We start from the raw sequence: 26,458 nt of genomic DNA, 5'->3' as shown, positions 1-26,458 counted from the left end.
TAAAGCTGTAACGTAACAAAATGTGGAAAAAGTCAAGGGGTCTGAATACTTTCCGAAAGCACTGTATATTTGATTATGTTATGTAGAATACTAATTCATAATTATGTGATCTTCCAAGACATTGATTCAGCTTTGATCTAACTTTACTAAACAAGCACCATTGTGAGAGGTGGCAGCGCGAAGCTTCGGTGCACTACACGCCTGCAGTCCGCTGCACTGAATGAGCAATTGAACCACACCTAGCCTACTCTTTTGCCTTGCGCAAAATTTGGTGATGCAGAAACAAGAGACCACAAACATGTGAGGCTGTTTTATTAAAATCTTGGAATATTTGGGTGGGTATGCAGACCCCGCGAGCAACTGCGGCCCCTCATGATGAGTTCAGATTTTTTGTGGCCCCCACCCCCATCAAAGTTGCCCATCCCTGGCCTATAACATTGGCCTACATCTCGTCTTGCGCTGCGCAGAATATCAGATCTCAACCACGATTGGAGAAGTGTTTAATAACACCAGTAGGCTAGGCTACCACATCCTTATGATATACTGTATATCATTTCATAAGCGCAACACAAGAGACAGGTCGGAATGTCTGACTTTAATACTGGGCAGGTAGCTTAGTGGTTAAGAGCGTTGTGCCAGTAACCGAAAGGTCGCTGGTTCTAATCCCCGAGCTGACTAGCTGCTTTGAGAAAGGCACTTTACCCTAATTGCTCTGGATAAGAGCATCTGCTAAATGACAACAACAAAAAATCTACCTTTTTAATCCATTTTAAAATAAGGCTGTAATGTAACAAAATGTGGAAAAAGTAAAGGGGTCTGAATACTTTCGGAATGCACTGTACATCAAAATCCACAGTCATTCAAGTATGATGTGCATGGTTGCCATTGCATTGCATTCTATAATGAATGGTTGTGGCACCACCAGGGGTTGATAGTGCTAGCGGAACCGCTTCTTTGCAGTGCAGGCAGTGTAGTCCTTCCAATACAACACATTTTCTAAAGAAGCCAATCAACTATACAGTCGTGGTCAAACATTTTGAGAATTACACAACTACTAATTTTCACAAAGTCTGCTGCCTCAGTTTTGATGATGGCAATTTGCATATACTCCAGAATGTCATGAAGAGTGATCAGATGAATTGCAATTAATTGCAAAGTCCCTCTTTGCCATGAAAATGAACTTAATCCCCCCAAAACATTTCCACTGCATTTCAGCCTTGCCACAAAAGGACCAGCTGCCATAATGTCAGTGATTCTTTCGTTAACACAGGTGATAGTGTTGACGAGGACAAGGCTGGAGATCACTCTGTCATGCTGATTGAGTTAGAATAACAGACTGGAAGCTTTAAAAGGAGGGTGGTGCTTGAAATCATTGTTCTTCCTCTGTTAACCATGGTTACCTGCAAGGAAATGCGTGCCGTCATCATTGCTTTGCACAAAAAGGGCTTCACAGGCAAGGATATTGCTGCTAGTAAGATTGCACCTAAATCAACAATTTTTCGGATCATCAAGAACTTCGAGGAGAGAGGTTAAATTGTTGTGAAGAAGGCGTCAGGGCGCCCAAGAAAGTCCAGCAGGCGCCAGGACCCTCTCCTAAAGTTGATTCAGCTGTGGAATCGGGGCACCACCAGTGCAGAGCTTGCTCATGGAATGGCAGCAGGCAGGTGTGAGTGCATATGCACGCACAGTGAGGCGAAGACTTTTGAAAAACATCAGGGACAGACTGATATTCTGCAAAAGGTACAGGGATTGGACTGCTGAAGACTGGGGTAAAGTCATTTTCTCTGATGAATCCCCTTTCCGATTGTTTGGGGCATCCGGAAAACACCTTGTCCGGAGAAGACAGGGTGAGCGCTACCATCAGTCCTGTGTCATGTCAACAGTAAAGCATCCTGAGACCATTCATGTGTGGGGTTGCTTCTCAGCCAAGGGAGTAGGCTCACTCACAATTTTGCCTAAGAACACAGCCATGAATAAAGAATGGTACCAACACATCCTCCGAGAGCAACTTCTCCCAACCATCCAAGAAGAGTTTGGTGACAACCAATGCCTTTTACAGCATGATGGAGCACCTTGCCATAAGGCAAAAGTGATAACTAAGTGGCTCGGGGAACAAAACATCAAAATGTTGGGTCCATGGCCAGGAAACTCCCCAGACCTTAATCCCATTGAGAACTTGTGGTTGATCCTCAAGAGGCGGGTGGACAAACAAAAACCCACATATTCTGACAAACTCCAAGCATTGATTATGCAAGAATGGGCTGCCATCAGTCAGGATGTGGCCCAGAAGTTAATTGACAGCATGCCAGGGCGGATTGCAGAGGTCTTGAAAAATAAGGGTCAACACTGCAAACATTGACTCTTTGCATAAACTTAATGTAGTTGTCAATAAAAGCCTTTGACACTTATGGAATGCTTGTAATTATACTTCAGTATACCATAGTAACATCTGACAAAAATATATCTTAACACTGACGCAGCGAACTGTGTGAAGACAAATACTTGTGTCATTCTCAAAACCTTTGACCACGACTGTACAGCTACAGTGCCTTCAGAAAGTATTCATACCCCTTGACTTATTCCAGATGTTGTTGTCAAAATTAACGTTTTTTTCTTATTTAATGGTGCTTGAATTTGTTGATAATAATAATAATAATAATATGCCACTTAGCAGACGCTTTTATCCAAAGCGACATACAGTCATGCGTGCATACATTTGATAAAATTATGGACATGATTTTTTGATTTGAACAAAATGCAGGACTGTCCCACACAATCCGGGACATGTGGTCACTATACCTGTCTCACCTGTTTACTGCAGGGCCCTTATCAGGCTCAGCCGCCCCTTGAAGACAAACTACAGTTCAGACACAAGTGAATGACAACGAAGAAAACAGCACTGTAGCCTACACTGTTGTTTCTTTCGGCCTGCTGTGCCTATTGCTAAGCCGGTGACTTTTCCGCCCTGTGACATGGCTATATTTGTGACCTCTCTGTGATTGGGTTCACGATGCAAGAGGCTTAGCCTGCCGAGGGCTAGGCGGGAGGTGGCGTCGAGGCCGGGAAGAGAGGGGGGTTATAAGTAGCGGAAGGTGCCTAGCTGTGCCAACCTCCTGTCACCCTGTCTGTGAGCTACTGTGGCATACTGTTCTGGAGCAGGTGCTCTCTCTCTCTCTCTCTCTCTCTCTCTCTCTCTCTCTCTCTCTCTCTCTCTCTCTCTCTCCCCTCCCTACTACTACGACTACAGTGAGGGAAAAAAGTATTTGATCCCCTGCTGATTTTGTACGTTTGCCCACTGACAAATAAATTATCAGTCTATAACTTTAATGGTAGGTTTATTTGAACAGTGAGAGACAGAATAACAACAAAAAAATTCAGAAAAATACATGTTGAAAATGTTATAAATTGATTTGCATTTTAATGAGGGAAATAAGTATTTGACCTCTCTGCAAAACATGACTTAGTACTTGGTGGCAAAACCCTTGTTGGCAATCACAGAGGTCAGATGTTTCTTGCACACATCTCAGGAGGGATTTTGTCCCACTCCTCTTTGCAGATCTTCTCCAAGTCATTAAGGTTTCGAGGCTGACGTTTGGCAACTCGAACCTTCAGCTCCCTCCACAGATTTTCTATGGGATTAAGGTCTGGAGACTGGCTAGGCCACTCCAGGACCTTAATGTACTTATCACAAGCCGTGCTAGAACTCCGGTCTCAGATGTGGAGAGCTGGGGGTAATACCCCTTAGCCACAGAGGAGGTGTAGTAGGACCCAAATGAAACACCCAAGGCAATACTCCAGGCCAGTAGATTTAATGTAAAAACAAAGGTTCTTCGCCATTCACAAATAGTCCAACAAAAGTTCTTCTCAGAAAGAGGTATGTTAACAAAACAGGAGGCAAAACAAAATAACTCCACGAGGGAGAGAAAACAAACTAAAGATAACTTAGAAAACCTTACTTGGAAAGACACGGTGGAACAAAGCAGGAGACACATAGCCAGGACTCAATAACCAAGTGAGAAACAAGGGGAAAACACACAGCTAAAATACACAAGGGGAAACAAGGCACAGGTGACCTGGATCAAGCTAATTAGGACACACGAGGAAGAACTAAGGCAGAGGGGGAACACAGATGACCTCTAGAGGCCCGGAGACAAACAGGAGGCAGGAAGCTGACAGGACCCCCTCCTCTAGGAACGACTCCTGACGTTCCTTCCAGAACACCCCGGCCCCAGGGTGCGAAAATCTCGGATCAAACCTGGGTCCAGGATGTCCCTGGCTGGAACCCAGGAGCGCTCCTCTGGCCCGTAGCCCTCCCAGTCCACCAGATACTGCAGAGAGTTCTGGACCCTCCGGGAGTCCAGTATCCGGCGGACTGTGTAGGCTGGCTGGCCGTCAATGATCCTGGGAGGTGGCGGGGGTCTGCGTGGGGGGGCAAAAGGAGAAGACAAGACAGGTTTAAGGAGTGAAACATGGAAAGTGGGGTTAACTCTAAGGGAGCGAGGCAGAACCAAACGATACGAAATAGGGTTAACCTTTCTAGCAATGCGGAAAGGGCCGATGTATCTCTGGGAAAGCTTCTTGGATTCGACCCGGGAGGGGCAGGTTCTTAGTGGCCAACCAAACTCTCTGACCAGCTCGGAAACTAGGGCCGTCCGGCGGTGTCGATTAGCCTGACTTTGGTATCTCTGGGAGGTCCGAAGGAGGATACACCTGGCCTTCTTCCAGGTCCGCCTACAGCGTTGGACAAAGCGCTGGGCCGAGGGAACACCAACTTGCGCCTCTTCCTCTGGAAATAATGGAGGGTTGTAACCGAACTGGCATTCGAAGGGGGACAATCCGGTGGCTGAAGACTGGAGGGTGTTGTGGGCATATTCAGCCCAAATGATATAGGTGGCCCAAGACGTGGGATTACTGGCCGCCATACACCGCAGGGTGGTCTCCAGATCCTGATTAATCCGTTCCGTTTGGCCATTAGACTCTGGATGGAACCCTGACGATAGGCTGGCTGTGGCCCCAATAAGCCTGCAGAAGGCCCCCCAAAACCGGGACGAGAATTGGGGACCTCGGTCAGAGACCACGTCCCAGGGGAATGCCAAATATCCGGAAGACATGGTTCATGAGGAGCTCAGCAGTCTCCTTAGCCGAGGGCAGCTTGGGCAGGGGAATAAACCGGGCAGCCTTAGAGAACCGGTCAACGATCACTAGGATGACGGTGTTGCCCTGGGATGGAGGAAGTCCCGTAACAAAGTCCAGAGAAAGGTGTGACCATGGCCTTCGAGGAATAGGTAAGGGATGGAGCAGTCCCTGGGGTCGCTGGCGCGTCGACTTTCCCCTGGTTGCACACCGGGCAGGCCTCAACATAGACCTGCACGTCCTTCTTGATGGACGGCCACCAAAACCGCCGTCGGAGGAATTCCAGTGTGCGAGCACTGCCTGGATGGCATGTCAAGGGCGACTCATGACCCCACTGCAAGACGCGGGCCCGAACAGAGAGAGGAACGTACAGGCGACCGGCAGGACCACCGCCTGGATCGGGCTCATGGACAAGGGCTTCTCGTACCCCTCTTTCTAGTTCCCACTGAAGAGGTGCGACGATCCTAGACCTCGGAATAATCGATGCCAAGGGCTTCTCTTGTACCTCGGGAGAATAGGCTCGAGACAGGGCATCCGGCTTGACGTTCTTGGTGCCAGGTCGGTAAGACAGGAGGAACTGGAATCGATTAAAGAAAAGGGACCATCGTGCTTGCCGAGGGTTCATCCGCTTAGCCTGTTGGAGATATTCCAGGTTCTTGTGGTCTGTGAGAACCTGGAACGGGTGCTGAGCCCCCTCAAGCCAATGGCGCCACTCTTCCAAGGCCAGTTTTACTGCAAGCAACTCTAGATCCCCCACGTGGTAGTTGCGCTCGGCCTCAGACAGGCGGCGAGACATGAAGGCACAAGGGTGTAATCTCCCATCCTCACCCCTCTGTGACAGGATGGCTCCCACCCCCACCTCTGAGGCGTCCACCTCCACCACGAAAGGTCTTTCTGGGTCAGGAGTCACCAGAATCGGAGCAGACGTGAAGCGGCGCTTGAGATCCTCGAAGGCCCCTGCTGCTTCCGGACCCCAGTGAACCTTGGTCCCTCCTCCCTTGGTAAGCGTCGCCAAGGGGGCTACCACTGAGCTGAAATTCTTGATGAACTTCCGATAGAAGTTAGAAAAGCCAATGAACCGTTGAACCTCCTTGACCGTGGCAGGTGTGGGCCAGCTGCGGACCGCTTCGACCTTCTTGGGATCCATCTCTAGGTGCCCGGGAGTGACAATAAACCCGAGAAACTGAGTCTGAGAAACATGAAATTCACACTTCTCAGGTTTAACATAGAGGTGATTGTCAAGGAGCCTCTGGAGAACCCGGCTAACATGCCCCTCATGCTCCTTCAGTGACCTCGAGAAGATGAGGATATCGTCCAGGTACACGAAGACGAACAGATTAAGCATATCCCGGAGAACATCATTAATCAGGGCTTGGAATACTGCGGGGGCATTGGTGAGCCCGAACGGCATCACCCGATATTCATAGTGCCCCGTGGGCGTGTTGAACGCCGTCTTCCATTCGTCACCTTGCCGGATCCGCACGAGATGGTAAGCATTGCGGAGATCCAGTTTAGAAAAAATGGAAGCCCCTTGAAGCAGCTCAAAAGCAGTGGCCATGAGAGGAAGAGGATATTGATTCCGAACCGTGATCTTGTTGAGTCCCCGTAATCAATACAAGGCCTAAGACCCCCGTCCTTCTTTTCAACAAAAAAGAAGCCCGCCCCAGCCGGGGAAGTAGAGGCATGGATGAGGCCGGCTGCCAAGGACTCCTTAATGTAGGTGTCCATAGCTGCGTGCTCGGGGGAGGACAAGGAAAAGATCCGACCTCTAGGAGGGCAGCACCCAGGGAGTAGATCAATGGCACAGTCATACGTGCGATGAGGCGGTAAGGAAGTAGCCCGGGCCTTGCTGAACACAGCCTTGAACCGATGGTAAACACTGGGGACTAGGGAGACGTCAACAGACTCTTGAAACTGGGTATTAGGGGCTGAGGGACTCTGAAGCATGCAGGTGAGTTGGCAAGTGGGACCCCAGCTTAGAATGGTGCCAGTAGGCCAGTCGATCTGGGGATTATGTCTGCATAGCCAAGGGTGACCCAGGATAATAGGATACTCGGGAGAGTCAATGAGATAGAAGGTTTCCTCCTGCTGGTGTTGAGAGATGGTAAGTCGCAGGGACTGAGTCGCCTCTGTAACCTTTCCTGGTTCCAGAGGTCTGCCATCTAAGGCTGTAACTGCCTGGGGATGAGGAAGTAGTTGGGTAGGGATCTTAAGTTCCTTAGCCAAGGTTACATCCAGGAAATCACCTGCGGCACCGGAATCGATCATAGCCTGGACCCGATGCTGGTGGCCCTCCCAGGACAGAGTGGCTGGAATAGCCAGGACAGCGTTAGTAGGAGGAGCTCTAATTCTCCCCATCACAGCCCTCCTGTAGCTGGGCGGGGACTGGCGTTTCCCGAAAGCTCGGGGCAAGTGGATCGGAAGTGGCCGGCAACCCCGCAGTAGAGGCACCGACGCTCCCTCATGCGACGTTCCCTTTCATTGGTAGAAAGCCTGGAACGGCCTAACTGCATGCTCTCTGGGGAATCCTGGAGCAGTTCAGGAGCCGGGGAAGCTCTGAATGACGGAGTCCAAACAGGAGAAACAGAGCTGCTCCGAGGAACTTGGGACTGAGACACCTGGCGGCGAGCCGTTCTCCGCTCTCTTAGACGATTGTCCAGGCGGATGGCCAAGGCTATGAGGGACTCGAGATCTCCAGCTGGTTCTCGGGTGGCTAACTCATCTTGAAGGGGCTCAGATAACCCTCCCTGAAAGCAGACCCTCAGCGCCTCATCATTCCATCCGCTCCTTGCTGCTATGGTCCGAAAATCAATGGCGAAATCTGCCGTGCTTCGGGAGCCTTGACGGAGAGACAGTAGGCGCTTGGAAGCCTCCCGCCCACTGACAGGATGATCGAACACCCGCTTGAACTCTTCTACAAATGCAGCGTGGGAATCACAACAGGCCTCCTGGGACTGCCACACCGCAGAGGCCCAGGCGAGCGCCTTGTCTGAAAGAAGGGTAATGATGTAGGCAATCTTGGAAAGGTCTGTGGGAAAACTTGAGGATTGGAGCTCGAAGGTGAGGGAGCATTGGGTGAGGAAACCCTGGCAAGAGCTTGGATCCCCAGAAAAGGGCTTGGGAGGTGGTAGTCGGGGCTCCGCCAACCGAGAAGGCCTGTCGTCACTGGGAGGTGACCTGGGGGAAGGGAGAGGACCAAGGAGGCGTTCAAAGAGCTGGTGAAGGGAACTCATCATTTCGGCCAGGAGTTGAGAATGTCTAGCCATCAGCTCCTCTTGTCGGCTGAGAACGGCTTCATGGCGCTGGAAAGAAGCCTCATGTCGAGTGATCACCGCCAACAGGTCCTGGGAACTGAGTGTTTCTGGGTCCATGATTGACTTGGTTATTCTATCACAAGCCGTGCTAGAACTCCGGTCTCAGATGTGGAGAGCTGGGGGTAATACCCCTTAGCCACAGAGGAGGTGTAGTAGGACCCAAATGAAACACCCAAGGCAATACTCCAGGCCAGTAGATTTAATATAAAAACAAAGGTTCTTCGCCAACCACAAATAGTCCAACAAAAGTTCTTCTCAGAAAGAGGTATGTTAACAAAACAGGAGGCAAAACAAAATAACTCCACGAGGGGAGAAAAACAAACTAAAGATAACTTAGAAAACCTTACTTGGAAAGACACGGTGGAACAAAGCAGGAGACACATAGCCAGGACTCAATAACCAAGTGAGAAACAAGGGGAAAACACACAGCTAAAATACACAAGGGGAAACAAGGCACAGGTGACCTGGATCAAGCTAATTAGGACACACGAGGAAGAACTAAGGCAGAGGGGAACACAGATGACCTCTAGAGGCCCGGAGACAAACAGGAGGCAGGAAGCTGACAGTACTTCTTCTTGAGCCACTCCTTTGTTTCCTTGGCCGTGTGTTTTGGGTCATTGTCATGCTGGAATACCCATCCACAACCAATTTTCAATGCCCTGGCTGAGGGAAGGAGGTTCTCACCCAAGATTTGACGGTACATGGCCCCGTCCATCGTCCCTTTGATGCGGTGAAGTTGTCCTGTCCCATTAGCAGTAAAACACCCCCAAAGCATAGTGTTTCCACCTCCATGTTTGACATGGGGATGGTGTTCTTGGGGTCATAGGCAGCATTCCTCCTCCTCAAAACACGGCGAGTTAAGTTGATGCCAAAGAGCTCGATTTTGGTCTCATCTGACCACAACCCTTTCACCTAGTTCTCCTCTTAATCATTCAGATGTTCATTGGCAAACTTCAGACGGGCCTGTATATGTGCTTTCTTGAGTAGGGGGACCTTGCGGGCGCTGCAGGATTTCAGTCCTTCATGGCGTAGTGTGTTACCAATTGTTTTCTTGGTGACTATGGTCCCAGCTGCCTTGAGATCAATGACTAGATCCTCCCGTGTAGTTCTGGGCTTCATTCCTCACCGTTCTCATAATCATTGCAACTACACGAGGTGAGATCTTGCACGAGGTGAGATCTTTAAGAGTGTGCTCCTAATCTCAGCTCGTTGCCTGTATAAAAGACACCTGTCCACAGAAGCAATCAATCAATCAGATTCCAAACTCTCCACCATGGCCAAGACCAAAGAGCTCTCCAAGGATGTCAGGGACAAGATTGTAGACCTACACAAGGCTGGAATGGGCTACAAGACCATCGCCAAGCAGCTTGGTGAGAAGGTGACAACAGTTGGAAGAAACACAAAATAACTGTCAATCTCCCTCTGGCTCCATGCAAGATCTCACCTCGTGGAGTTGCAATGATCATGAGAACGGTGAGGAATCAGCCCAGAACTACACAGGAGGATCTTGTCATTGATCTCAAGGCAGCTGGGACCATAGTCACCAAGAAAACAATTGGTAACACACTACGCCGTGAAGGACTGAAATCCTGCAGCGCCCGCAAGGTCCCCCTATTCAAGAAAGCACATATACAGGCCCATCTGAAGTTTGTCAATGAACATCTGAATGATTCAGAGGAGAACTGGGTGAAAGTGTTGTGGTCAGATGAGACCAAAATCGAGGACTTTGGCATCAACTCAACTCGCCGTGTTTGGAGGAGGAGGAATGCTGCCTATGACACCAAGAACACCATCCCCACCGTCAAACATGGAGGTGGAAACATTATGCTTTGGGGGTGTTTTTCTGCTAAGGGGACAGGACAACTTTACCGCATCAAAGGGACGATGGACGGGGCCATGTACCGTCAAATCTTGGGTGAGAACCTCCTTCCCTCAGCCAGGGCATTGAAAATGGGTCGTGGATGGGTATTCCAGCATGACAATTACCCAAAACACACGGCCAAGGCAACAAAGGAGTGGCTCAAGAAGAAGCACATTAAGGTCCTGGAGTGGCCTAGCCAGTCTCCAGACCTTAATCCCATAGAAAATCTGTGGAGGGAGTTGAAGGTTCGAGTTGCCAAACGTCAGCCTCGAAACCTTAATGACTTGGAGAAGATCTGCAAAGAGGAGTGGGACAAAATCCCTCCGGAGATGTGTGCAAACCTGGTGGCCAACTACAAGAAACGTCTGACCTCTGTGATTGCCAACAAGGGTTTTGCCACCAAGTACTAAGTAATGTTTTGCAGAGTGGTCAAATACTTATATTCCTCATTAAAATGCAAATCAATTTATAACATTTTTGACATGCGTTTTTCTGTATTTTTTGTTGTTATTCTGTCTCTTACTGTTCAAATAAACCTACCATTAAAATTATAGACTGATAATGTCTTTGTCAGTGGGCAAACGTACAAAATCAGCAGGGGATCAAATGCTTTTTTCCCTCACTGTATACACAGTATATACATTGGCTTGCGAAAGTATTCACTCCCCTTGGCATTTTTCCTATTTTCTTGCCTTACAATCTGGAATTAAAATTGTTGGAATTAGAATTTCCCTGTATTTAGCGCCATCCATCATTCCTTCAATTCTGAGCAGTTTCCCAGTCCCTGCCAGTGAAACACACCCCCACAGCATGATGCTGCCACCACCATGTTTCACTGTGGGGATGGTGTTCTCAGGGTGATGAGAGGTGTTGGGTTTGTGCCAGACATAGCGTTTTCCTTGATGGACAAAAAGCTCAATTTTAGTCTCATCTGACCAGAGTACCTTCTTCCATATGTTTGGGGAGTCTCCCACATGGCTTTTGGCGAACACCAAACGTGTTTGCTTATTTTTTTCTTTAAGCAATGGCTTTTTTCTGGCCACTCTTCCGTAAAGCCCAGCTCTGTGGAGTGTACGGCTTAAAGTGGTCCTATGGACAGAAAGTCCTATCTCCGCTGTGGAGCTTTGCAGCTCCTTCAGGGTCATCTTTGGTCTCTTTGTTGCCTCTGATTAATGCTCTCCTTGCCTGGTCCGTGAGTTTTTGTGGGCAGCCCTCTCTTGTCAGATTTGTTGTGGTGCCATATTCTTTCCATTTTTTTATAATGAATTTAATGGTGCTCCGTGCGATGTTCAAAGTTTCTGATATTTTTTTATAACCTAAACCTGATCTGTTCTTCTCCACAACTTTGTCCCTGACCTGTTTGGAGAGCTCCTTGGTCTTCATGGTGCCACTTGCTTGGTGATGCCCCTTGCTTAGTGGTGTTGCAGATTCTGGGGCCTTTCAGAACAGGTGTATATATACTGGGGCTTATTTAGGGGCTTCATAGCAAAGGGGGTGAATACATATGCACACACACACACACACACACACACACACACACACACACACACACACACACACACACACACACACACCTGTCTGTCCTCCTGAGGGAGCAACCAACCTTCACTGACTGAATGATAGCTGCGTCTAGTCAGAATCCCACTTTTCCGTTATTAATTTTTTTGAATTTTTTGAAACAAGTTATTTTTTGCATTTCACTTCACCAATTTGGACTATTTTGTGTATGTCCATTACATGAAATCCAAATAAAAATCCATTTAAATTACAGGTTGTAATGCAACAAAATAGGAAAAATGCCAAGGGGGATGAATACTTTTGTAAGGCACTGTATATATATATTTCGGACTCTGACATTGCTTGTTCTGTTATTGCTCACTCTGATATTTATGTTTGTATAGTATATAAAACATTTTTTGGGGGGGGTGTATTAAACTATATGTGTATTGTTATTTTTAGATATTACTGCACTGCTGGAGCATAACCATTTCACTGCACCCGTGAAAACATCTGCAAATCGGTGTATGTGTAATCTTTGATTTGAGTTTGATTTGATAGGGAACCGGACACTATTCCTTCATATGATTCTGACTAGACGCAGCTATCATTCAGTCAGTGAAGGTTGGTTGCTCCCTCAGGAGGACAGACAGGTGTGTGTGTGTGTGTCTGTGTGTGCACGTGTGTGCGCGTGTGTCTGTGTGTCTGACTGTCTCCAAGCTTCAGATCTCCGAGCAGTTGACCACCTGACCCCACAACGTCATAAAGAGACTGTTATTAACAAGAGAATGTTACCTGCCTGCAGGCATTTACTTGTGTGCAAATGCCAAATAAAACATTGAATGAGAAGAAAGCTGGCCATGTGAACAGCAGGCTGCGGTGAGAGATAGAGAGTGTGTGTGTGTGTGTGTGTGTGCGTTTGAGAGAGAAAGAGAAAGAGATAATGTATGTATGAGGCAGCAGGCATCATTGAGAGTGTGAGGCAGCCTGTGAAATCCTGTGATTCAACTCAGTGGCTGTCCTGGAATCAATTCCAGTCAGGCGAGGCAGACGAATGTGTCTCAGGCTGGGCTGCTGGGTTGAGGATGATGAGGATGGCTGGCAGGATGGCCTCCCTCCTTCACATGCCATTTTAAATCTTTATCTGAGAGAGAGCAGTGTTAGAAGGCAACCGTTTCATTCTCAGCTTGAAATATGTTATCTCATTCCGTGCTTGTTGGGAAGGGCTCAAAATCCGTACCCATGCTGCATTTAGAGCCTATATCTACAAAAAACACACACAAATATGGTAACATAGGCTACAAAAAGGTATGCATCATGAAACGCGTACATATCCACACACATACAGTCGTGGTCAAAAGTTTTGAGAATGACACAAGTATTGGTCTTCACAAAGTCTGCTGCCTCAGTTTTTATGATGACAATTTGCATATAGTCCAGAATGTCATGAAGAGTGATCAGTTGAATTGCAATTAATTGCGAAGTCCCTCTTTGCCATGAAAATGAACTTAATCCCCCAAAAACATTTCCACTGCATTTCAGCCCTGCCACAAAAGGACCAGCTGACATCATGTCAGTGATGTTAACACAGGAGTGACGAGGACAAGGCTGGAGATCACCATGTCATGCTGATTGAGTTAGAATAACAGACTGGAAGCTTTAAAAGGGTGGTGCTTGAAATCATTGTTCTTCCTCTGTTAACTATGGTTACCTGCAAAGAAACATGTGCCGTCATCATTGCTTTGCACAAAAAGGGCTTCACAGGCAAGGATATTGCTGCTAGTAAGATTGCACCTAAATCAACCATTTATCGGATCATCAAGAACTTCAAGGAGAGAGGTGCAATTGTTGTGAAGAAGGCTTCAGGGCGCCCAGTCCAGCAAGCGCCAGGACCGTCTCCTAAAGTTGATTCAGCTGTGGGATCGGGCCACCACCAGTGCAGAGCTTGCTCAGGAATGGCAGCAGGCAGGTGTGAGTGCATCTGCACGCACAGTGAGGCAAGACTTTTGGAGGATGGCCTGGTGTCAAGAACGGCAGCGAGGAAGCCACTTCTCTCCAGGAAAAACATCAGGGACAGACTGATATTCTGCAAAAGGTACAGGGATTGGACTGCTGAGGACTGGGGTCATTTTCTCTGATGAATCCCCTTTCCGATTGTTTGGGGCATCCGGAAAAAAGCTTGTCCGGAGAAGACAAGGTGAGCTCTACCATCAGTCCTGTGTCATGCCAACAGTAAAGCATCCTGAGACCATTCATGTGTGGGGTTGCTTCTCAGCCAAGGGAGTGGGCTCACTTACAATTTTGCCTAAGAACACAGCCATGAATAAAGAATGGTACCAACACATCCTCCGAGAGCAACTTCTCCCAACCATCCAAGAACAGTTTGGTGACGACCAATGCCTTTTCCAGCATGATCGAGCACCTTGCCATAAGGCAAAAGTGATAACTAAGTGGCTCGGGGAACAAAACATCAACATTTTGGGTCCATGGCCAGGAAACTCCCCAGACTTTAATCCCATTGAGAACTTGTGGTCGATCCTCAAGAGGCGGGTGGACAAACAAAAACCCACAAATTCTGACAAACTCCAAGCATTGATTATGCAAGAATGGGCTGCCATCAGTCAGGATGAGGCCCAGAAGTTAATTAACAGCATGTCAGGGCGGATTGCAGAGGTCTTGAAAAACACTGCAAATATTGACTCTTTGCATAAACTTAATGTAATTGTCATTAAAAGCCTTTAAAAGTCATTAAAAGCCACTTATGGAATGCTTGGAATTATACTTCAGCATACCATAGTAACATCAGACAAAAATATCTCATAACACTGACGCAGCGAACTTTGTGAACTGGACACTCTTCCTTCATATGATTCTGACTAGACGCAGCTATCATTCAGTCAGTGAAGGTTGGTTGCTCCCTCAGGAGGACAGACAGGTGTGTGTGTGTGTGTCTGTGTGTGCACGTGTGTGCGCGTGTGTCTGTGTGTCTGACTGTCTCCAAGCTTCAGATCTCCGAGCAGTTGACCACCTGACCCCACAACGTCATAAAGAGACTGTTATTAACAAGAGAATGTTACCTTCCTGCAGGCATTTACTTGTGTGCAAATGCCAAATAAAACATTGAATGAGAAGAAAGCTGGCCATGTGAACAGCAGGCTGCGGTGAGAGATAGAGAGTGTGTGTGTGTGTGTGTGTGTGTGTGCGTTTGAGAGAGAAAGAGAAAGAGATAATGTATGTATGAGGCAGCAGGCATCAGTGAGGCAAAAACACTGAAGCAGCAAACTTTGTGAAGTCAAATACCTGTGTCATTCTCAAAACTTTTGACCACGACTGTATACGTCAGAATATATGGGGCATTTCTCATCTGGTGGCCTTTTAGTTATAAAATGTTTTCAGATTATTCGAATATAATTCTAATGTTGCCCATTGCTAATTTTCTGAATTGACCATTTCAAAGGAGAACATTCTCTTCATGTCATGAATGAACATTCTAATAATGTCCACCTGTGCTGAACAGTTCTTGAGGAAAACTTTAGAAAGGTGTAGAAAAGCTAAAGAAATAGGACCTTGAACCAAAAGCTGATGCACTTATTTACATTTACATTTACATTTTAGTCATTTAGCAGACGCTCTTATCCAGAGCGACTTACATCCAGAGCGACTCACTTATCTTAAGGACACTATTATAAAGGACATAAAAATATGTATTTATTCCTAGTCATTCACAGGACATTCACAGGACATCAAACAATGGTTGTTTTTAGTCCGAAATGCCTTTCTGAGACTGCAGAATTCAGGGCATTCATACTTCTTGCACTTTGTGGAGCAGAGCTGTTGTGAAGGAAGATGCCACGGAAGTGAGTTTGTGTTTATACAGGACCTCCCGCCCCCACCTACTGTCAACCAATCATGTCAATGTGCAGCTATATGGCGCTATACAGAGCCCTCCGCATTGTTACAAAATTTGGGAGGCACACGGCGATGAGGTACGGAGCTCGATTGGGCCTCTGTAAGCCTCCGGAGGCTCCGCAATTGCATCACACCCTCCGTAGCAAGCATAAATTGGCTTTTACTCTTGAAAGTGAACTTGAATCCTTGAAAAATATACATGCAGATTTTTGACCTTTTGGAAATATGTGGTGAATAAATATCTCTCTTTTCTTTTCAGATGCTCTCCAAGCCATTGTGAACACGGGGGGAAATGCACTCAGTCTTGGAGTACCTTCCATTGCAACTGCTCTAACACAGGCTACAGTGGAGCAACATGTCACAGCTGTAAGAGGCATTGTCTGTATCTTATAACTGTACAGTGTTGGTTTTATATCTGAAGAATATATACAGTACATGCCTGCATGTGGCTGTGTGACTAAACAGGACTAAGCAGAAATACTGTCAAGAGGATATTGTGTTTGTTCCTTATACATGCACAGACAAACGGTCCGTTGAATTCAAGGTCAAATGTCTTATCTGTGATGCAGCAATAGCCTGCAGCAGTGCCAGAACATCTTGACAAAGCCTCACCATAGATAAGGAATAGGACAGAGCCTTTAATGATGCTTCTCCCTCTCGCTGCAACCCGGTGTCATCATAAATAGTGTGAAAGAAGATGAAATTAAGCCATTTGTCAGTCAAACAAAATCGCCTCACTATTTAACACTTTTAACACTTGGAGTTGCGCTGAAAGTGAGGTGGTGGTGGAGACAAAGAAAGGACTAGCAGTGATTTTCTCTGTATGCATAATTAGATTTGAATTAAGACCCAGATCAATCACAGGAAGTGAGGAAGGAAATAAGACATTTGTGAGATTGGAGATGTCATGTGTGACTAAACTGTTAAAGGATGTTAGTTATTCTGTTCTGTATTCTGGAGGGGAGGGTTTGTATTGTATTATTACACACATCTAATGACTTGTATGGTGCAGGGTACAAAGGGATACAAAGAAATGTCTGACGGAGACCTTTGGGTCAAAAGGTTGCGCAACAAAACAACGGGAGCATTCATCAGTGTGCGGCACAGGAGGTTGGTGGTGGCCTTAATTGGGGAGGACGTGCTCGTGATAATGGCTGGAGCGGAATAAGTGGAATGGTATCAAATACATAGAGCACATGGTTTCCAGGTGTTTGATACCATTCCATTCACTCCGTTCCGGACATTATAATGAGCTGCCTTCCCCTCAGCAGCCTCCAGTGTTGTACGGTTATCTATTTTTTATTTCTTGAGGGTCTGTAGTATGCCAGGTCAATGTGTTCTAGTTACAGTACAGAAGGATTTCATAGTGCTGTTCATGGCGACCCACCATTTTGTTCCTGTCCAGAACTAACACATCTTATTCAACACTCACCTGGATACATCCTCCTGTTAACATTGTTATTGTTATAGCCTTGTATTCATTATTTATCAGTCAGCCACGCCCACTAGCCATTAACCAGGAGCTATTCAGAATAGTATGGACTGGGATACACAGTGGCTGTGTCTGAAATGGCATCCTATTCCCTGTATAGTGCACTAAGTAGTGCACTAAGTAGCTCTGGTCAAAAGTAGTGCACTATACAGGGAATAAGGTGCCATTACGGACACAGTCAGAGAAACAGCAACATCTGCAGTGATGGGGCCTGTGTTCCTTAGGGACACCAGCTAGCACCCTTTAATCTGGCATGCAATGGTTTTCTGTGTGTTTCCTTTCAAATAATGATGGGAAGCACATCAATAATGTAACAACATCCGCAACAACAGAACAGACTGCACACACAAACACACACACACACACACACACACACACACACTACATCTACAGAACAGAACAGACAGCAGGCACACAAAACTACTGTAGAGGGTAAAGCAGAGTAGAAAGAGAGATGACCTAAGACAAAGAGAGCCTTTCGCGGTTCTGTGTCAGTTGCAGCATTGCTGTTTGGCAAACACCAACATGCCTCAGTACAGTAGTGTCTTGGAATATAACATTTTGTTTTGTTTGTCTTTGTGTATGTGTGTGTTGTGTTGGCATGCCCAACATGCTTTGGTGTCTTAAATAAGAATATGAAAAAAATAAAAATAATGCTTTGTGTAATGTTATTGGACAGTCCTTGCCACCCAAAAGCCTTAAGTATGCTCCTCAGCTGAAGACTGTGTTGACAGTACGGTCCCTCTTTTCCTTTTCACGCCAAATCATGTCCAAATCATCCTTTTTTTTTTTTTATGACTGTGTAACTCAACTAAGTTACTTGAAGATGATTTGGACATGATTTGGACATGATTTGGAAAATGTTAGTTTAGGTACCATTGACTTGCATTGGATTGCCGGGGGTGGCAAGTTGCCCCATTGGTGGGGGGGGGGGGGGGTGGTCTACAGATCTGTTGGGGTGGTGTGCGTCTAGTGTGTCTGTGATGATGGAGTTGATGTGTGCCATAACCAGCCTTTCAAAGCACTTCATGATTACAGATATGAGTGCTACAGTGCAGTACTCATTGTGGCATGAAGCCTTAGAGTTCTTGGGAACAGGAATGATGGTATTCATGTTAAGACGTGGGGATTAAAGACTGGGACAAAGAGAGGTTGAAAATAAACGTGAATATGCCTTCCAGCTGATCTGCGCATGCTCTGAGAATGCGCCCTGGAATACCGTCTAGCCCCACGGCCTTGCGAGTGTTGACCTGATTAAAGATCACCCAGTCCTCTGGGTCGGTGGGTGCCCTCACGCACGTTACGGTGTTGTTATTGTCGAAGTGTGCATAAAATGCATCGAGTTCGTCTGGAAGAGAGGCATTGTTGGACAGATCACTGGGTCTTCCGTTGTAATCCATAATGGACTGTAGCCCCTGCCAGACGTGGCGGGCGTCGGAGCCTATGTAGTATGAATCCACCCCAAAAAAATGTCCCCTTTTTCGTGGTATCCAATTGGTAGTTACAGTCTTGTCCCACCTATATTGTCGTTTTGCTTGTTTGATGACTCTGAGGTCGTAGCGGGACTTGTTGTACTTGTTTCTGTCCTCAGCTGTAGCCTCAGGGTTGTCTGTTAACAATGTGTGCTGTAGCCCTGTCCTTTAGTTTAGCACCAACCTCTGTGTTAATCCAGGGCTTTTGATTGGGCAAGCAGATTTCACTGTGGGGACAATGTCGCCAATGCATTTTATTATGAAGCCGGTGACGGAGGTGGTTAGCTCGTCGATGTTATCGGCGGAGTCTCTGAACATATTCCAATCAGCGCTAGCAAAGCCGTCCTGTAGCATAATCTCTGATTCTGATTACCATTTCTCAATGGAGCGAGTCACAGGTATTTCCTGTTTGAGCTTCTGCTTGAATACAGTAAGCAGGAGTACAGAGTCATGATCTGATTTGCCGAATAACGGACAAGGGAGGGCCTTGTATGCTTGCTTGTGGGTAGATTGTGTGTGTGTGTGTGTACACATTTTTGTTTATAATTTCAATCAGTACTCATTTCAGTTATGATTTAGCAGTAACATAACCTGAGTATTTGTTTTCTCCTCCTCAGCCATCTATGAGCAGTCGTGCGAAGTGTACAAACACAACGGCAACACATCAGGGCTGTATTACATAGACGTGGATGGAAGCGGCCCGATCAAGCCACAGCTGATTTACTGCAACATGACAGGTAAGCCACACGCACACTCACAGGCACACACACACCGCAAGGTGTGGGGGCCCACGGTCTATCTATATATATATATATATATATATATATATATATATATATATATATATATATATATATATATATTCTGTATATACAGTACCAGTCAAAGGTTTGGACACACCTACATGAAGCTGCTTAAGAGAATGTCAAGAGTTTGCAAAGCTGTCATCAAGGCAAAGGGTGGCTACTTTGAAGAATCTCAAATATAACATATATTTTTATTTCTTTAACACTTTTCTGGTTACTACATGATTCCAAATGTGTTATTTCATAGTTTTGATGTCTTCACTAGTATTCTAAAATGTAGAAAATAGTAAAAATAAAGAAAAACCCTGGAATGAGTAGGTGTGTCCAAAGTTTTGACTGGTACTGTATATATATATATATACTTTTTTATTTTTTGGAGGGGGAGGTTTGGGGGCCCCCTTCGAGGTCAGTCCCCCCTGCTCCAGATAGCATATGAACACATAATATGCCACGTGAATCTGAGGTATGCCACAGACAAACACACACAAACCATAGAGCTAATTAAACCACTGGATGACGAGCTAGAGTAGGGTTTCCTTGCATACATTATGACCACTGCATGACTAGTTAGGGTTTCCCTGCATACATTACCTTTCTTGCATACATTAGTACATTGCATACATAACCAATGGCAGCACTGAGACAGTTTTCTGATAATCTTCTTGTAGTTTCTACCATTGCCTAATGTATACATATGTTAGATCTTAATTTGAGCCAGTTTGCTAGCAGGAAAATAATCCTGCAGCAACAGGAAATTTGAATTATTCTGTGGATTATAATTGATGGAATTTTTTTGAATTTTTTATAATCGTGGTCCTCTGTAGCTCAGCTGGTAGAGCACGGCGCTTGTAACGCCAAGGTAGTGGGTTCGATCCCCGGGACCACCCATACACAAAAAAAAATTATGCACGCATGACTGTAAGTCGCTTTGGATAAAAGCGTCTGCTAAATGGCATATTATATTATATTATATTATAATGGGAATTTTTCATAAAGGGAAATCAAGTCTGAAATTTCAAAGTGGAATTTTCAAAATTCAGAAGCCTTTTTAAACCTCAAATACACTATATATATAAATGTGTATGTGGACACCCCTTCAAATTAGTGGATTCAGCTATTTCAGCCACACACATTGCTGACAGGTGTATAAAATTGAGCACACAGCCAAGCAATCTCCATAGACAAATATTCGCAGTAGAATGGCCTTACTGAAGAGAAGAACTTGACTGGCCTGCACAGAGCTCTGACCTCAACCCCATCGACGACTGTGAGCCAGGCCTAATCGGCCAACATCAGTGCCCAACCTCAGTAATGCTTGTGGCTGAATGGAAGCAAGTCCCCGCAGCAATGTTCCAACATCTAGTGGAAAGCCTTCCCAGAAGAGTGGAGCCTGTTATAGCAGCAAAGTGGGGTTCAACTAAAGGGCCACCAACACTAGCGTATGGTACTGGCTTATTGCCCGCCAGTGGCGCTTTAGTTATCTCCCTCACTGACGGAAACAGATAGGCACCTCGTTTAGGGTGCAGTTGATGTCTCTCAGTAAGTAACTGAGCTATGAGCTGTGGCTTTAGAGGGTGATGCGTGCAGCCGAACGCACCATTGAGTGCACACTGCCTGCCTTCCCTACAGGACACCTACAACACCAGGTGTTGCAGGAAGGCCAAGAAGATCATCAGGGACCCCAGCCACCCAAGCCATGCCCTGTTCTCCCCGTTTCAATCACCTAGCAGTACGCAGGCAGTACAGGAGCATCATGGCAAAAACTTGAAGACTGGCCAATAGTTTCTACCCTCAGACCATCAGGCTGCTGAATAGCCATGCCACTCCCCTGAGTGAAAACGTTTGGGAACCCCTGACTTACCTTACTTGCTGCTCCTCTCTCTCTCTCTCTCTCTCTCTCTCTCTCTCTCTCTCTCTCTCTCTCTCTCTCTCTCTCTCTCTCTCTCTCTCTCTCTCTCTCCTTCTCCTCCAGATAAAACATGGATGGTGATCCAACACAATAACACGGAGCTAACCAAATTAAAGGCCTCCTCTCGGATAAATCAGCATTTAGCCTATTTTAACTATTCGGCCGATGAAGAACAGCTCGGGGCCATAATTACCCAGGCAGAGCACTGCGAGCAGGAAGTCTTCTACCACTGTAGAAAGTCACGCCTCTTAAACACACCAGGTAAGCCCTTTTTATTAACAGTATTGATCCCAGCCAGCCATAAAGGTCAGGATGATTAAAAAGCTGCTCACTCGGCCGACTGTGAGTCAGTGCATGCGTTCCAAAAGGCCAAAAGTACTGCACTATATAGGGAATAGGGTGCCATTTGGGAGACACCCTGTGAGAGGGAGTACTGCACGCCACACGCAGAGCTTAAGTAGACGTCACAATTGGATTATTATGCTCTTTCTTGCAAACTAATTTAGGTTTGGAGGGGAGATTTATTTTCTTTGAGTAATGTATGTAGGCCTAACGCCATTGTGTTGTGATAGAATATTAATAATTTCTGGATATGAGACATGCACTGAGTGAGTTAGCTTTTAGGTGATTTGTTTATTTTTGTTGTTTGGTGTGTCGTTGGTGTTTATCATATGGTATTAATTTGTAGTTTCGACAACCTTGTAATTACTATTTAAGACCTGCAAATGAACATGAAACAAGGCAACGCACAGCTTCACAGAGTAATTGCTGTCCATTAGCTGTCTTGTTACTGTAGAGGCTGACTGAGAGAAGAGGAAAACAATGTCAAAGCTAAATAAATAATGTTGGAAAATGTCAAATTAAGAATAATGAGGGGAGCGTGATCAGCAAAGTCCGGAAGTGGTGACTTAACCATTCTCTATAAAGCACACTCTCTCTCCTCTTGTTCCAGTCTTTTTGTGGAAGGTGTCTCTGTTATATATCAAATCAAATCAAATCAAATCAAATCAAATTTTATTGGTCACATGCGCCGAATACAACAGGTGCAGACATTACAGTGAAATGCTTACTTACAGCCCTTAACCAACAGTGCATTTATTTTAAACAAAAAAAGTAAGAATAAAACAACAACAAAAAAGTGTTGAGAAAAAAGAGCAGAAGTGAAATAAAGTGACAGTAGGGAGGCTATATATACAGTAAAATAAAGTGACAGTAGGGAGGCTATATATACAGGGGGGTACCGTTGCATAGTCAATGTGCGGGGGCACCGGCTAGTTGAGGTAGTTGAGGTAATATGTACATGTGGGTAGAGTTAAAGTGACTATGCATAAATACTTAACAGAGTAGCAGCAGCGTAAAAAGGATGGGGTGGGGGGGCAGTGCAAATAGTCCAGGTAGCCATGATTAGCTGTTCAGGAGTCTTATGGCTTGGGGGTAGAAGCTGTTGAGAAGTCTTTTGGACCTAGACTTGGCACTCCGGTACCGCTTGCCGTGCGGTAGCAGAGAGAACAGTCTATGATTAGGGTGGCTGGAGTCTTTGACAATTTTGAGGGCCTTCCTCTGACACCGCCTGGTATAGAGGTCTTGGATGGCAGGGAGCTTTGCCCCAGTGATGTACTGGGCCGTACGCACTACCCTCTGTAGTGCCTTGCGGTCAGAGGCCAAGCAGTTGCCATACCAGGCGGTGATGCAACCAGTCAGGATGCTCTCGATGGTGCAGCTGTAGAATTTTTTGAGGATCTGAGGACCCATGCCAAATTTTTTTAGTCTCCTGAGGGGGAATAGGCTTTGTCGTGCCCTCTTCACGACTGTCTTGGTGTGTTTGGACCATGATAGTTCTTTGGTGATGTGGACACCAAGGAACTTGAAGCTCTCAACCTGTTCCACTACAGCCCCGTCGATGAGAATGGGGGCGTGCTCAGTCCTCTTTTTTTTCCTGTAGTCCACAATCATCTCCTTTGTCTTGGTCACGTTGAGGGAGAGGTTGTTGTCCTGGCACCACACGGCCAGATCTCTGACCTCCTCCCTATAGGCTGTCTCATCGTTGTCGGTGATCAGGCCTACCACTGTTGTGTCGTCGGCAAACTTAATGATGGTGTTGGAGTCGTGCCTGGCCATGCAGTCATGGGTGAACAGAGAGTACAGGAGGGGGACTGAGCACGCACCCCTGAGGGGCCCCCGTGTTGAGGATCAGTGTGGCAGATGTGTTGTTACCTACCCTTACCACCTGGGGGCGGCCCGTCAGGAAGTCCAGGATCCAGTTGCAGAGGGAGGTGTTTAGTCCCAGGATCCTTAGCTTAGTGATGAGCTTAGAGGGCACTATGGTGTTGAATGCTGAGCTGTAGTCAATGAATAGCATTCTCACGTAGGTGTTCCTCTTGTCCAGGTGGGAAAGGGCAGTGTGGAGTGCGATAGAGATTGCATCATCTGTGGATCTGTTGGGGCGGTATGCAAATTGGAGTGGGTCTAGGGTTTCTGGGATTATGCTGTTGATGTGAGCCATGACCAGTCTTTCAAAGCACTTCATGGCTACAGACGTCAGTGCTACGGGTCGGTAGTCATTTAGGCAGGTTATCTTAGAGTTCTTGGGCACGGGGACTATGGTGGTCTGCTTGAAACATGTTGGTATTACAGACTCAGTCAGGGACATGTTGAAAATGTCAGTGAAGACACTTGCCAGTTGGTCAGCACATGCTCGGAGTACACGTCCTGGTAATCCGTCTGGCCCTGCGGCCTTGTGAATGTTGACCTGCTTAAAAGTCTTACTCACATCGGCTACGGAGAGCGTGATCACATAGTCGTCCGGAACAGCTGGTGCTCTCATGCATGCTTCAGTGTTGCTTGCCTTGAAGCGAGCATAGAAGTGGTTTAGCTCGTCTGGTAGGCTTGTGTCACTGGGCAGCTCGCGGCTGTGCTTCCCTTTGTAGTCTGTAATAGTTTTCAAGCCCTGCCACATCCGACGAGCGTCAGAGCCAGTGTAGTATGATTCAATCTTAGACCTGTATTGACTCTTTGCCTGTTTGATGGTTCGTCGGAGGTCATAGCGGGATTTCTTATAAGCGTCCGGGTTAGAGTCCCGTTCCTTGAAAGCGGCAGCTCTACCCTTTAGCTCAGTGCGGATGTTTCCTGTAATCCATGGCTTCTGGTTGGGGTATGTACGTACGGTCACTGTGGGGACGACATCATCGATGCACTTATTGATGAAGCCAGTGACTGATGTGGTGTACTCCTCAATGCTGTCTGAAGAATCCCGGAACATGTTCCAGTCTGTGCTAGCAAAACAGTCCTGTAGCTTAGCATCTGCGTCATCTGACCACTTTTTTATTAGCCGAATCACTGGTGCTTCCTGCTTCAGTTTTTGCTTATAAGCAGGAATCAGGAGGATAGAGTTATGGTCAGATTTGCCAAATGGAGGGCGAGGGAGAGCTTTGTATGCGTCTCTGTGTGTGGAGTAAAGGTGGTCTAGAGTTTTTTCCCCTCTGGTTGCACATTTAACATGCTGGTAGAAATGAGGTAGAACGGATTTAAGTTTCCCTGCATTAAAGTCCCCGGCTACTAGGAGCGCTGCATCTGGATGAGCGTTTTCCTGTTGATTAATGGCCTTGTACAACTCATTCAGTGCAATCTTAATGCCAGCATTGGTTTGTGGTGGTAAATAGACAGCTATGAAAAATATAGATGAAAACTCTCTTGGTAAATAGTGTGGTCTACAGCTTATCATAAGATACTCTACCTCAGGCGAGCAAAACCTTGAGACTTCCTTAGTATTTGATTTTGTGCACCAGCTGTTGTTTACAAATATACACAGACCGCCACCCCTTGTCTTACCAGAGTCTGCAGTTCTGTCCTGTCGATGTAGCGTATAGCCCGCTAGCTGAATGTTGTCATTGTTGTCGTTCAGCCACGACTCCGTGAAACATAAGATATTACAGTTTTTAATGTCCCGTTGGTAGGATAACCGTAATCTTAAATCGTCAATTTTATTCTCAAAAGATTGAACGTTGGCTAATAGGATTGATGGGAGAGGCAGTTTACTCGTTCGCCGTCGGATCCTTACAAGGCACCCGGATCTGCGTCCACGATATCTCCGTCTCTTCCTCACGCGAATGACGGGGATCTGGGCCTTGTCGGGTGTCTGTATGATATCCTTCGCGAACGCCTCGTTGAAGAAAAAGTCTTCGTCCAATTCGAGGTGAGTAATCGCTGTCCTGATATCCAGAAGCTCTCTTTGGTTATAAGAGACGATGGCAGAAACATCATGTACAAAATAAATTACAAATAACGCGGAAAAACACACATAATAGTACAATTGGTTAGAGGGCTGTAAAACGGCAGCCATCTTCTTCCGGCGCTGTTCTTCCGGCGCTATATCATCAGTGTCGTCATTGAAAATAGCACTTAACTGATCTCTAGGTAAAACATATCTTGTCCGACCTGTTTAGGAGACATTTACAATACCCTGAGCTTAATGTTTTTACATTAGTGCCCAAACGTCCAATGCCCTACATGTAAATACATTAACAAGAGTTTGGGAGTCTGTAAGGTTTTTGAATAAGTGTGTGTGTGTGTGTGTGTCTCAGATGGATCTCCGTTCACATGGTGGGTGGGTCGTACAGACGAGCCCCAGACGTACTGGGGCGGGGCAGTACCAGGGAGCCAGCAGTGTGGCTGCGGTCTTCAGGGTAACTGTATCGACTCAGACCACTACTGCAATTGTGATGCTGACCACAAAGAATGGTACAACACCATCACCAATACAACTCATTCTCAAAATGTTTCCCTTGTTACTTCGCTCTCTCTCTCTTTTTTCCCTCATTCTTTCTCTCTCTTCCTCTCTCTCTCTCTCTCTCTCACTTTGCTTATTTCTTCCTCCTCTTCTGAATAGCCACTACTCTTCATCTCCTTTACCCCATCATTTCCTATGTCTTTCCCTCCCTTACCCTCTTTCCCTAGGTTCCCTGCCCAAACAGGCTGTAGTATAACATGTAGTTATACTCAATAGGAACTATACTGACTGAGATCCGCCTTTCAATATTTAATCATATTCAGAAAGGGCCTTGTTCTC

At 46.3% G+C, this 26,458-nt stretch overlaps 1 protein-coding gene across 2 annotated transcripts in view; it reads left to right on the top strand.

The window, feature by feature from the left end:
* Window positions 1-26,458, top strand: part of LOC121582830 (contactin-associated protein-like 4) — a 249,314-nt gene that overhangs the window by 161,129 nt on the left and 61,727 nt on the right. For both annotated transcript variants that reach the window (XM_041898959.1, XM_041898958.1), the window contains exons 11-14: window positions 15,974-16,080; window positions 19,296-19,415; window positions 21,457-21,654; window positions 25,974-26,130. In XM_041898959.1, coding sequence (XP_041754893.1) covers window positions 15,974-16,080; window positions 19,296-19,415; window positions 21,457-21,654; window positions 25,974-26,130 — 582 coding nt within the window. The remainder of the gene's footprint in view (window positions 1-15,973; window positions 16,081-19,295; window positions 19,416-21,456; window positions 21,655-25,973; window positions 26,131-26,458) is intronic.

Source organism: Coregonus clupeaformis, chromosome 15 (genome assembly GCF_020615455.1).
Source record: "Coregonus clupeaformis isolate EN_2021a chromosome 15, ASM2061545v1, whole genome shotgun sequence".
NCBI lineage: Eukaryota > Metazoa > Chordata > Actinopteri > Salmoniformes > Salmonidae > Coregonus > Coregonus clupeaformis.
Note: the sequence above shows the minus strand (reverse complement) of the source record. Positions and strands in the feature narration are given on the sequence as shown.